General features: G+C 31.6%; 1 protein-coding gene across 1 annotated transcript; it reads left to right on the top strand.

Moving 5' to 3' along the window:
- Positions 1-200: 200 nt before the first annotated feature.
- Positions 201-12,287, top strand: LOC130444523 (medium-chain acyl-CoA ligase ACSF2, mitochondrial-like). Its single transcript, XM_056779711.1, has 10 exons — positions 201-281; positions 338-652; positions 3,492-3,795; positions 6,194-6,414; positions 6,467-6,584; positions 7,296-7,540; positions 8,563-8,728; positions 10,494-10,750; positions 10,843-10,984; positions 12,053-12,287. Exons 2-10 carry the CDS (start codon positions 609-611, stop codon positions 12,284-12,286), a joined length of 1,731 nt encoding a protein of 576 aa, XP_056635689.1. The 5' UTR covers positions 201-281; positions 338-608; the 3' UTR covers position 12,287.
- Positions 12,288-12,396: the final 109 nt, after the last annotated feature.

Raw genomic sequence — 12,396 nt, 5'->3', positions numbered from 1 at the left:
GAAAATACCAGCTAACTGTTCCTGCTTTGGGACGCGTAAGATCATCCTTGGAGCTGCTTTATATTAGGTTATGTATTATTAATGTCAGATTTAGTTTATTTCGGGTTTCTTTAATATAGGATTCTTTTCCACTACAAGCCTTGTGTCCCGCTTGTGAATTATGTATTGAAATTGAAGCGACTCATATCGAGTTTGGATATATAAGGTTGGGTACAGCTGTGACGGCATTTTTCTCTGTTATTTTTGGTTAGTAGCAACCATGATAGACAATGTCAAACAGCGTAAGAAACCATTTTATACAATATTTTAACTTTTCACTGCATACAATTTTTTGAAGATTGTTCTGCTCCAAGTCAAGCAGTCACACCAAAGAAAGAGGTTAGTTTTTACGCAGTATCTAACTCCACATCAAGCGATTTCGAAGCACTTGTTCAATTGAATTCGAATCATAATTCCACTCTGTATGTATATATATTATCTATCTCATTCCTTTTATCTTGCACTTGTAAAGTCGTATAATTTGAACTCTTAATTACAGTTGTTCGGAATTATACAGAGCCAGATAGCAATTTAGTACTTATTTAAATTGCTTTCGGTAATTAAGTGAAATGTTTAGATTTTCAATAGTGACTTTAGGTGGAGAATATCGTTTGTAAGTTTATTATTCTTTTTATTATTGATTCTCAATGATTTTTTAAGGGTTTAGTTTGAGATATTTTTATCAATTTTATTTTCATTATTACGAATGTTGAGTGTATTGGTGTCAAGTATTATGAAATTTGTACGATTCAGAATTCGAACCTTTTGATTTTGATACGAATTCAGTGTTTATTTATTTATCTTTTACGTAGAAACTATAAAAATCAAGATATATAAATAGAAATATATTATTTGATCAAGAAGAAAAAATAATCCTAAAATAATAAACACAAAAAGTTTGTCTAAAGCTTTTCAAGCACAAAACTTACCTACAAAAATAATCATAAGAAAACAACAGAAATGAACTACCTTAAAATATTTTGAATCTACGGATATATACAGAAATAAATTCGTTAGAGATATCCAAACAGAAATGGATGAAATATGATCGAAAAGAACATGCTGAAAGTAGGTATTACAAATATCTAGATACATTTTTTTCTATTTATTGAAATGAACATGAAAATTAAAACATTTGTTTATCCTTTTACTAATACGTTTATACGTTTCATTGAACAACCTGAAAAATATGGGGTTCCTTGTACGAACAGTAAGTTTTTTGTATTTAGTATGCAGAGCCGGACTTAGAGTCATCGTGGCCCCCGGGCCAAAATACTTAAGGGGCCTATGTAAGGCGGGCGTTTTACGTGAATTCTTACATCAAGTTGATTTTTCATTATAGTCAATCTATTCATTATTTCTAACTAAAAATAGTACAAAATTACGTTCATAAATTAAAAACATTTTTTTCTTATTTTGCTACCTACAAATTCTTCAATAACACTAGTGCAGTCAATCAATTTCAGTAGCTCATTTTCAATACACAATACGCTATATTGATTTAGTATGATTTTTCGGAACTTTTAAAATGATTGCGCATAAAAAAATTTATGTTGATTCTGAACATTGGCTATGGATGTATTTTTTCGCTTGCATTCATATGTTTAAAAATCAATCATATGGCTCGTCGCGAGGCCCCCCGCAGCGGGGCTCCCCGCGCACGCCCGGGTTGGCCCATGCCTAAGTCCGGTTCTGTTAGTATGTATGTAGATGTATTTGTATGTATTTACCCTAAAAATTGTCTCAATCCTTTTTTTCCATTCTAATTTACTATTGTATCTTTGAGTCTTTATAATATTGATTACAAAGATGATAAGAGTATTGAGAAAAAAACATAATTTATGCTTTTTGTTTGCATGTCCCATACATTTACATTTTAAGAATATATGAAACCCAGCTCCTTATTTAATGTAACCTTGAACAACAAATGTCTGTTGTTCAATTTTCTACAAGACTGTTCACATTTTACATGCTCTTTTTTTAACATATCCATTAATTTTTTGTTCCTCCAACCTCGACTTCTGCTTATCAAGATTTTCATTGAGAATATTACCAGTTCAGGCTTAGTAATAAACAGGATTCAGATTCAGGATACAAGCTACATTTTAGAAACTTCAACGAAATAAGCTGTTCATATCAACAACAATTCACATCAAAGTAAGAAGATTGAAAAGACGAACTAAAAAGTAAGATAAAGAATGGAAAACCAGATTTCGATGTATTCTCAATATTTTCGTGTCCTTAGAAAAAATTCGGATTTTAGCGAATCTTTACAAAATGCGCTATTACTAGCAGGTAACAGCTACATCGTAGATGTGCAAAAACGAAAGAAATTTTGGGCATTATTGGGAAAAAACTGAATTGAATTTAAACTTGTTAAACCAGGATGCCATAATTTGTGGAGATTTCAATCAAGATCTCTCAACAACCACCGAATTAGAAAGCAACATAACATCGATTCAGTCGCTTCAGGAGAAACTACAACAAACGTAAACACAACTATCGATGGAGTGCAAAATTAAGTGCTTACAAAATTGAAACTTTTATTTATGAATATTTTTCATTTCTAAAGCCAATTATTATATCATTCAATAAGTCGTGTGACTGACACACAGATGGCACTGTCATTGTCAAATTCGTATGACGTTTATGAAGTACCAGCTTTCAAAAGACTATGTGTGAAATTTCATGACACTTCGATTAGTCAAAAAAAGTGACAGCCACTTAAGTGAAGCTACTTTTGTTATTTTCAAAACAACGGATTCAAATTCATGGATTCATGTGTTAATTTACCATTGCTTCTTGATGAAAAAAATACTGTACAAGCTCAGCAATGGCTTCAAAAGTGTTATCCGGACTCTGCGTCACCGAAAAGAAACATTTTTTATTGGTTTGCTGAATTTAAACGATGATGATGAACGTTCTGGTCGTCAGATTGATGTGGATGTTTTTTCAAAGTAGGTGCCTACCGCGTTGACCATTTAACCATAAGAAAGCTTTTTTTAAAGTGGGTGCCGCGTTTAGTCACAGTCGATCAAAAACAACAACGTGTTGATGATTCAGAGCAGTGTTTACCATGTTTACACGTAATAAATCAATCATTGCATCAATATGTGACAATAGATGATGCATGGATTCATCACTTCAATCAATCAAAACGATCATCATCTGAGTGGACTGCAGCCGGTGAACCATGTCCAAACAGTCAGCTGGGAAGGTTACGGCTACAGTATTTTGGGATGCGCATGGAATATTGTTTATCTCCAAAAGGGAGAGACAATCAATAGCGATACTATTACAATAATAATATTATTAAATAAATTAAATTATTGTTGTATTTTTCATATAAACTTCCTTAACTAAATTACAATTTACTGATTGCGCCGAAAGTTCGATGACTTTTTACTGTATATTTCTACGATGAAAATAAGAATGTTAAGAAATCTTTCCAGAATTCGAAAATTCAGCACAAAAAAAAGCTACTATCATTGTGTCGGAGAAGAGCCTCTTAGTTGTTTAACATTAGGCCAGTTGTCAGAATTAACCAGTAAGCGCTATGGTGATAGACTTGCAGTGATATCTTGTCACCAGAACAAGAGATTAACGTTTCGAGATATACTGGATGAAGCTGATAGATTAGCGGCTGGTTTTCACAAATTAGGATTTAAAAGAGGGGATCGCATCGGCTTGTGGGCACCCAATCTGACAGAATGGTACGTGTCGTTTATAGCTCTTGCTAGAGGAGGATACGTGTCGGTATGTATTAATTTTATAAAAACATTATTATATCATCAGCAACATTAGCCTTTGTTGATCCACCGCAGGATGTAAACCTCTTCTAAATGTTTGCTCTATTATCTACAATTCATCATTAACCTCCTATAAACTAAATTATCTCATCCCACCAACGTTGTGGTATCTTCCTCTATCCTTATTTCTTCAAAACAAATCTCTTGTAACCTATAGAATAACATTTATAACAAACAAAAAATGAAATTAGTCAGCAACATAATTATTGTTTGAGATCGGTATAGTTCTTCCAATATCAATTGCAGAAGATAGTTATGCGAGGTACAATCAATATTTCATAAAAAGCACGGTAATCATACCAAATTAGAATGAATAATGAAAAATAATGTTTATTCCCCGTATAAAATTCTAGCATCTAACAAACCGTCAGTCCACGTGCACTCATCACCTTCACTGTTTACAAATGAAAACATCGAATCAAACATAAAAACATTTCTATTGGCCGAAGTAGTCAGAAGGTGTATGTACACAATTTCTTTGAAACATTCCTGTTAGTCTGCGATAAGCAGTGGCGGGACTTTATTTATATTTAAATAAATAGAAATACGGCGTTCTTTTAACTCTGGGCGAATGACGAAAATGAAATTGCAAAGTGTAGTGAGAATAAAGACAGGTATAAATTGGATATATTTGATTTAGATATTCAAACAGAGCAAGCTATTTCAAATATATTCGAATATTTAAAAAAGGAAAATATTCAGCAATCTTATAATGCAATCATAATAAGAATTTCTGAATTAGAGTTAGTAGTAGTAGAGTGAATAAATTTTCCATTTATCGAGTATACACGAAAGGGGTTGCTGTAGATCATTCACAGAACCGAAAAACATGTAAAAAAAACTGAAATTTGTTGACAAAGCTACTCAAGATTTTATATGTAGGACAATTTGTAGTTTATATGAGGAGAACACGGCTGCGAAGTTAGAAGTAATACAGCAAAAGTTAGCAAATTATCCAGAATACAATTGTACCAGTTTAGAAACATTGCATCAAGTTTTGTCAGCATGTGGTTTCAAACACAAAATATTTACATATTTTATATATAATATATATATATATATATATATATATATATAATAAATTTATCAAATGAAGTACAGTAAAAGTTCCTTATTCGCGCTTCCTTCATTCGCCTTTTCACTATTCAATTTCTTTATTCGCGGATCTAATAAGTACATACGTAATAATAAAAGGATTCCAATAGGTATCCAACCCAATATCCTTTGTAAATGCCTAATAAAAAAGTAACATAGATCTTATAAAAACAGATAGAATCAAGTGATATTCAGGAATTGCTTGAATCGCAAGATGAAGATTTGACTGAAACCGACTTGAAGGAAATCACAACCTATTGAAGAAGAGGCTTCAATAAGCACTGGAAACGGAACATTTAATTTGAAAAATCTTAGTGAAGGTTTAAGGATGGCAAATGAGCTTTGCGATTTCTTTATGAACATTGATCCGTCTATGGAACGAAGTCTTATTTTTAAGAGGCAAATTGCTAATGCGACTGCTCCGTGTCAGTCTGAATTGAAGGAGCTTTTAAAAATTGCCAAGCAAGAGAAAATTGCAAAATTCTTCAAACCATTGCCTAAGCCTAAAGATAATTAATCAAAATGTTCAAAAACTTTTAATAAAATTGATTTTTTTATATATTTGTTTTTTATGTTTATTTTGTCACCTAGGAACGTATCCCCCATAATCCCATACAAATTACCATTACGCCTTACACAATTGAGGACCTTCAAAATTTTAAAAACTTCCGAGCGTCTTTGGCTTCCAAGCAAGGCTCTTCTACTAAGCAAAATCTCATTATTTCCCAACTTGTGTTGATCAACGACACTTTGAAAGGCAGAAGGAGGAGTGTTGTTAAGAGCTTGACTGTTGTAAAGGATATGTAACGTAATTTCCTCCTCTGGGCCAGCGACCTCGGTATGTTCTGTGATTAGGCGTATTAGAGTCTTTTTTTGCCCTCTACTTAACTACAGTATTTCCTCCTAAAAGGCTTTTCTCCTCTATGAATGTTTCGGCTTACTTGCAGTCATATAATTAAAGTCACGCCTCTTTATTTTCCCCATTTTTCACATCTTAATATTTTTCTTAATTTTCAATAAATGGATTTACAGCTTAGTTCAAGACATGTATGTCAGTGGTTTAGTGGCTCCAATCAAGCACAACTCGTCAGAAATTTCAGTTCTCTATATCTAGGGAACCAGGGTAGCTCCACCACCCTTCCGCTAGTCAGCTCATGGTGATAGGAAGTATAAATATTTTAGAGACTGATTTAATTTTGAATGTGTTATACTTTAGTTTTTAAAAGGTCTGATAAATGGCTAATTTTTAGGTTCCAATGAATCCTTATTACCAAGCATTTGAAGTAGAACTCCTGATTAGAAAAGTAGGCATGAGAGGTTTAATATGCGGAGATATTTTTAGGAAGCAAAACTTTTATGATATATTAACCAAATTTTCTCCCGAAATTATAAATAGTAATCCAAGGAAAATATATTGTGAAAAAGTGCCGAGTTTAAGGAATATTATAGTTATGACGGAGGATCAAAAAATGTTAGTAAGTAAATTAACATAAATATTCTATATAATCTTTCTGTTATTCTAGGGGGACCTTTAGGTACAGTGATGTACTAAATATGGCAGATGAATGTAGCATTAGTTACATAAATAAAAATCAGGATAAAATAGAATGCGACAATGTTTGTAACATTCAATTTACCTCAGTAAGTATATAGATTTCAATTTTAACTACGAGGGTTGTCTGTAAGGTTTTAAACCTCAACCTGTATCAGCACTTATCAATATAATTGCGCATGCGTTGAAAGATCGCTAACTAAAATTTCGGCCATTTTGGACGTTTAGTTTCTGTTGCCAATTGTTGTAGGGATTTTTCTGAAAATTGGAAACATTGAATATCAGACTGTCATAAATTTGTTTCTGAAAGCCAATACGCTTACGCAATTCAAAAGGAATTTACGTAGGCACCATCATTTACTTATTCAAACGAGGTAGTATCAGCTTGATTGATGACGAATGGTCGTTTCCGTATAACTGATGCTGATCAGAATCGAAGAAGCCAAGAAGAGTGTATTCAAACTGGATCCTCGTTAATCCCAACACATTGGAAATCAATTGCAATTAGTGATTGCGACCTATTTTTTAGACGGTATAGAACTAGAAAAAAGAATGTAATAAAAACATACGATTTCTAGACAACATTTGTAAATATTGTCCTGCGAAAAATTATTAACTAAAATGGAGTGAAGGTAAACTCTGTAGACGATAGTTTGGTTATCGAAACGCGCGTCAGACAGTGTAATTTTGATTGTTGTAGTGGTGTAGTGGTTTGCTATTTGAAGCTTTTTGTTTACCTAAGTTTTCTGACAATAGATAGAGGACGGAAATATTTCGCTATAATTCTAAAATTTTTACAGGGGACAACTGATAATCCTAAAGCACCATGTCAAACTCATTTCAACGTAGTGAATAACGGATATTATACTGGAAAGAGGATTGAATTAAATAAAAAACATCATACAATTTGTCTTCAGAATCCTCTTTTTCACGTGTTTGGAACAGTAGCCACTGTCTGCTCATCTATCAATCACGGTTCCACTATAGTTTTACCTTCAGATGGGTACGATCCAGAAAATAATTTAACAGCAATTACTAAAGAAAAGTAAGTAGATCATTATAGTGTATGCAAATACCACACACAGCAATTTTATTAGCGTTCAGCAGATCGATGAACATACGTATATAAAGAGTTATAAAACCTAATTTCTAATGAAAAATTTAGTCTAATAATCTAAATATTTCCTAATGTATTCATAAATGTACCTACGCTAATACAAGTTTTCTTTCTTTTATAACCGTAAGCTGTACAGAACAATAGAAAAATGTTTTGAAATGTCAATGCTTCATAATTTTATTACTCTCTCATACATAAAAATAGACTATGGTCTAACCCTAAGCAATAAAAAAAATTCCTGCTCATATTGGACTTTATCCATTTTGGCGGTGTTCTAAAAGTGAAAGAGAGAAAAGGGTTGAATGTAATAAAGTGAAACACTATTGTGCAATCAAGTAAAACGACAGGTTTATAAAAAAGTCTTTATTGGGGTAAAACAGCTTTAAATTTTACAAAAGAATATCGTAGATAATAACTACTTGTCAGATGTTCTACATAACATTAGAATTCCCTTACTTATGAAATGATCATCAATGACGGTTGTTCTTCTAGATCTTCCAGTTCTGTGTCTTTCGTTTCCGTTTCCAGGTTCTTGAAACCGATTGACCATCAACAAAACGACACTTTCGGACATATCTAGTCAATTTGTAACATCTATCTGTGTACAGTCTACTTCGAGGTTTTCAAATAGCTCTAAAAGACTCTTCAATAAGCAATTTCTTCTTGTCATTTTTAAAAATGCATGAATTCAGGCTACTTATCACAAATTCAAAAAATCAAATAAGTAAATTCCCAAAAACAACCCAAATTTGTAGTTTGAATCTTCAACTTTTCTTTCCAGCAATAAACTATAAAAATTTCAATTTCTTCAAGGGCCCTAAGATTCTAAAGTGAAAATTTGAAGCTAGCAACGCAAAAAGAAAATTTATTGGGAATCCTATAAAAAATTTCATAAATATTCAATGTTGAACATTCCTATTAATTGTTAAAGATGAAAAAATTATTTTTAGGTGTACTGTTGTTTATGGAACACCAACAATGTACATAGATCTAATTAATCAACAACGAAAAAGAAACGAAAAACTGTACCTCGAGATAGCAGTTTCCGGTGGAGCGCCATGTTCACCAAAAATCGTTGAAGATCTGTTAGAAATTTTAAAAGTAACGAAAGTGAAGGTAATGTTAATAATAATATAATAATAATAATGTTCTTATAGCTTTAATGCTATTTGCATGACAATATAAAACCATCCAGATAAATGTAAGAAGGAAACTTTGTTCTCAGTATCTCAAAAACGTCATATTAGATTGGTCCATCAAAATTCAATGATCTAATCAGAGAGCTAGATTTTTATTGAACCGATTATTCTGATATTGATAATCTGATAGATAAGATAGATGATGAGCATAAGATTGGTCACTTATTGACTGATCCAAATTAAGTTTAGAAGCCGTTAGTGTAAGTTTTAATGTAATGAAACAGATAAAAATCTTGTACAATATACATACAATATTGTATATGTGCTTGGACTTGGATCTGATACTAACACTGACAAATAAAAACGAAGAAATGACTGCAATAAACAGAAAAAGGTGAAAGGAAATAGAGTTGTGGAATAATTAAGAAAATTAATAATAACTAGAGCAGCCAAAATTGAAAATTAAAGAAGAATTATATGATCAACAGTAACATAGGAATGTGGTTGATCTATGGATTGAACCAAGGCGGAAAAAAATTTTGCTGTAGGGGAAAAAAGATAGTGAAGTAAATTTGGAAAAATTTTGTGCATATTCAATGTGTCTTTGGAAAATTCATTATTTGTGGAAAATAGAAACGATAAGACAAATTCAAAATACAAAAAAGTTATTTTTTATCATAATGAAAATTGAAAGTCATGGCTTAAAAGAATTCAGTCACTATGCTTTTAGTTCTGATACTAACACCGACCAATAGAAACAAAGAAAGGACTGCAATAAACAGAAAAAGGTGAAAGGAAATAGAGTTGTGGAATAATTAAGAAAGTTAATAAGATCACAGGAATTATCTAGAGCAGCTAAAATTGGAATATAAAGAATAATACGATCAGCGGTAACATAAGGAGAGAACCAAGACGGAAAAGCAAAAATGGTTGTAAGGGAAAGGAAGGAGTCGAGGAAAGTCTTTGGAAAAATACAAATAGAGACCTTTGGGGAGAAATGAACCATGAACTGAAGAATATTTATGAATACCCATCAGTAACGGGTTCCATAAAAGCTCAAATTGTGAAAGGATTCAGTCCTGAAAATAGATATGCAAAAAGGGTCATTGAAGAAGGGGAAGAAGATAGAAGAAGAAGGGAGAATCCAAAGAAAAAATGGGATATTAGAGAGGCAGAACTGAATTAGAGTGCAGAATACCCATCAGTAACAACTTTCATGAAAACTCAAAAAGTGAAATGACTGAGGCATTCTAAAAGGATACCGGAAAATAGATATGCAAAAATGGTCATTGGAGAAGGGGAATGAGATGTAAGAAGAAGAGCGGAGCCAAAGAAAGCATTATTGGATGCGGTGTTGGGTGATTTTAGAGATGTAAAACTAAATTGGACATCAATAACAAGTTTCATAAAATTTCAAAGTGTGAAAGGATTCGAGCATATGAAACGAAAATAGATATGCAAAAAGGGTCATTGAAGAAGAAGAAGGAGGAGTCCAAAGAAAAATGGTTGGATGCAGTGTCGGGAGATATTAGAGAGACAGAACTGAATTGGAGTACAGAATACCCATCAGTAACAAGTTTCATAAAACCTGAAAGAGTGATTGGGGCATACTAAAATGATAGGGTTAGGGTAAGATAAAAGAAGAATATGATAAGATAAGTTATCACACTAGATTTTTAGATATTTTATATAGAGGCCAAAATACGGAGAGTACGTTTTCAAATTGACTTTTCATGTTACAGTCTATATATGGTTTAACAGAAACTACTGCGGCAGTATTTTCTTCGACAGAAAACGATAATCGTGAACGATCTATTAACACGGTAGGAAAATTGCAAGAACATTTAGAAGCAAAAGTAATAAATAGTGACGGCTATCTTGTACCAGCTGGAGTTGCTGGTGAGTTATGTATAAGAGGTTATTCGACGATGTTAGGTTACTATGGAGATGAGAAGAAAACTAATGAAATTATTGATGAAAACCAATGGTTACGAACCGGGTAAGTATCTTGTATTATTATAAAAGTATAAATTCTTTCATATTTTTTTTGTTTTTTAAATTTATCTTATTTATAAAATTGTTTGGAAACAGAGACCAGGTGATATTAACAAAAGATGGATATGCTAATATTGTGGGAAGAATCAAGGATATGATCATCAGAGGTGGGGAAAATATTTATCCTAAAGAAATAGAAGATTTCTTAATAACACATCCAGACATATTAGAAGTACAGGTAATAATTTAAATGTGACAATATTTTTTTTATAGTCTATTGTTCTTTAAGCCAAAGTGTCGCGTTATTTTGAAGTTCAGTCCTTTATTTGTACAAAATGAATCAAAAGTAACTTATCAAATTTTCTAAATTGTAGCAATTATTTTCTGTAATATTGATACATTTAGATGTCATTCTTCTCTTCAATCGATTTTATATGCCTCGATAGCAAGAAATCTAAAGGAGATAAGTCTTACGACGATGGTGGTCATTCTATTACTACCTCTTCAACCAATCCCTTTGATTTATTGTATTAAATATATTAAAAAGTAACTTTTGTAAAATTTTTTTCCATTTTGATCATTTTTTGATGCAGTTGAGACAAAAATGAAACCATAAATTACCAAATTTGTGTCTGACATTTGCACTCAAAAATTTTTTTCGAAGTTGTCTTTTTTTTCAGAAAATACAAACAAAGACAAACTATTCAAAGAAAAAACAATCTAATATCATAATTTAAATAATTTTTACAAATTATTAAAAAAAATTTAAGTTATATTAAGCTAGATTTCTTCTTCTTTCTTCATACTTGTTGCAACAAAAATTTAAACTCCCTCACAATTTTTAATCATTAGTAAAAATTGTTTACATTATCATATTCAATCGAGTTTTCTTTAAATTATTAATTTTTATATGTAATTTATGGTTTTTTGATCATGTATTGACCAAAAAGTGTTAAAATTTTTGTTTACAGACTTAGGTATCATTTTTATCTTAAATGCCCCGAAAAAATTTTAAAAAGTACATTTTTCCACTTTTAATAACCAAAAATTGGATATACCCCACTTTCAAATATTTTTTTCATCATATAATTTTGTGAATCCGAAACTTTGTTTTTGATATCCTAAGCCAGAGATACCAAAACTTTTCTTCATAAAAAATATTACTAGTTTCAATAGACCTCCTACCGCTACATTTCCAAAAACCTATCAAGAAATATTAAGATTAAACCTAATGGTTAAATGTAGTTGAGTCCCCCGCTGTCCCCAGCCCACTATTCGCATTATTCTTATCGAAACAATGTTTTAGGTTGTAGGTGTACCCCATGAAAGGCTAGGAGAAGAAGTATGTGCATTTATAAAAACAAAAAATAATCGGACAATTACTACATCGGATATATTCGAATTTTCCAAGGGAAAACTGTCAAATTTTAAAATTCCCAGCAATGTGAAAATAGTCGATCATTTTCCTACAACAACTTCAGGGAAAGTTCAGAAATATAAAATGATTAATGTATTTATGAAAAATAAAGTTGTACCATAGATTTCAGAATTTCTATTCCACTAAATACTCCCCAATATTTCAAATAAGAAATATGATGGAATTAACGGATGATTCAATTACTATATTTTGGATCGGGAAATCAATTGATT

Source organism: Diorhabda sublineata, chromosome 1 (assembly GCF_026230105.1).
Source record: "Diorhabda sublineata isolate icDioSubl1.1 chromosome 1, icDioSubl1.1, whole genome shotgun sequence".
In the NCBI taxonomy this organism is placed as follows: domain Eukaryota; kingdom Metazoa; phylum Arthropoda; class Insecta; order Coleoptera; family Chrysomelidae; genus Diorhabda; species Diorhabda sublineata.
This window is presented reverse-complemented; position numbering and strand designations above follow the sequence as displayed.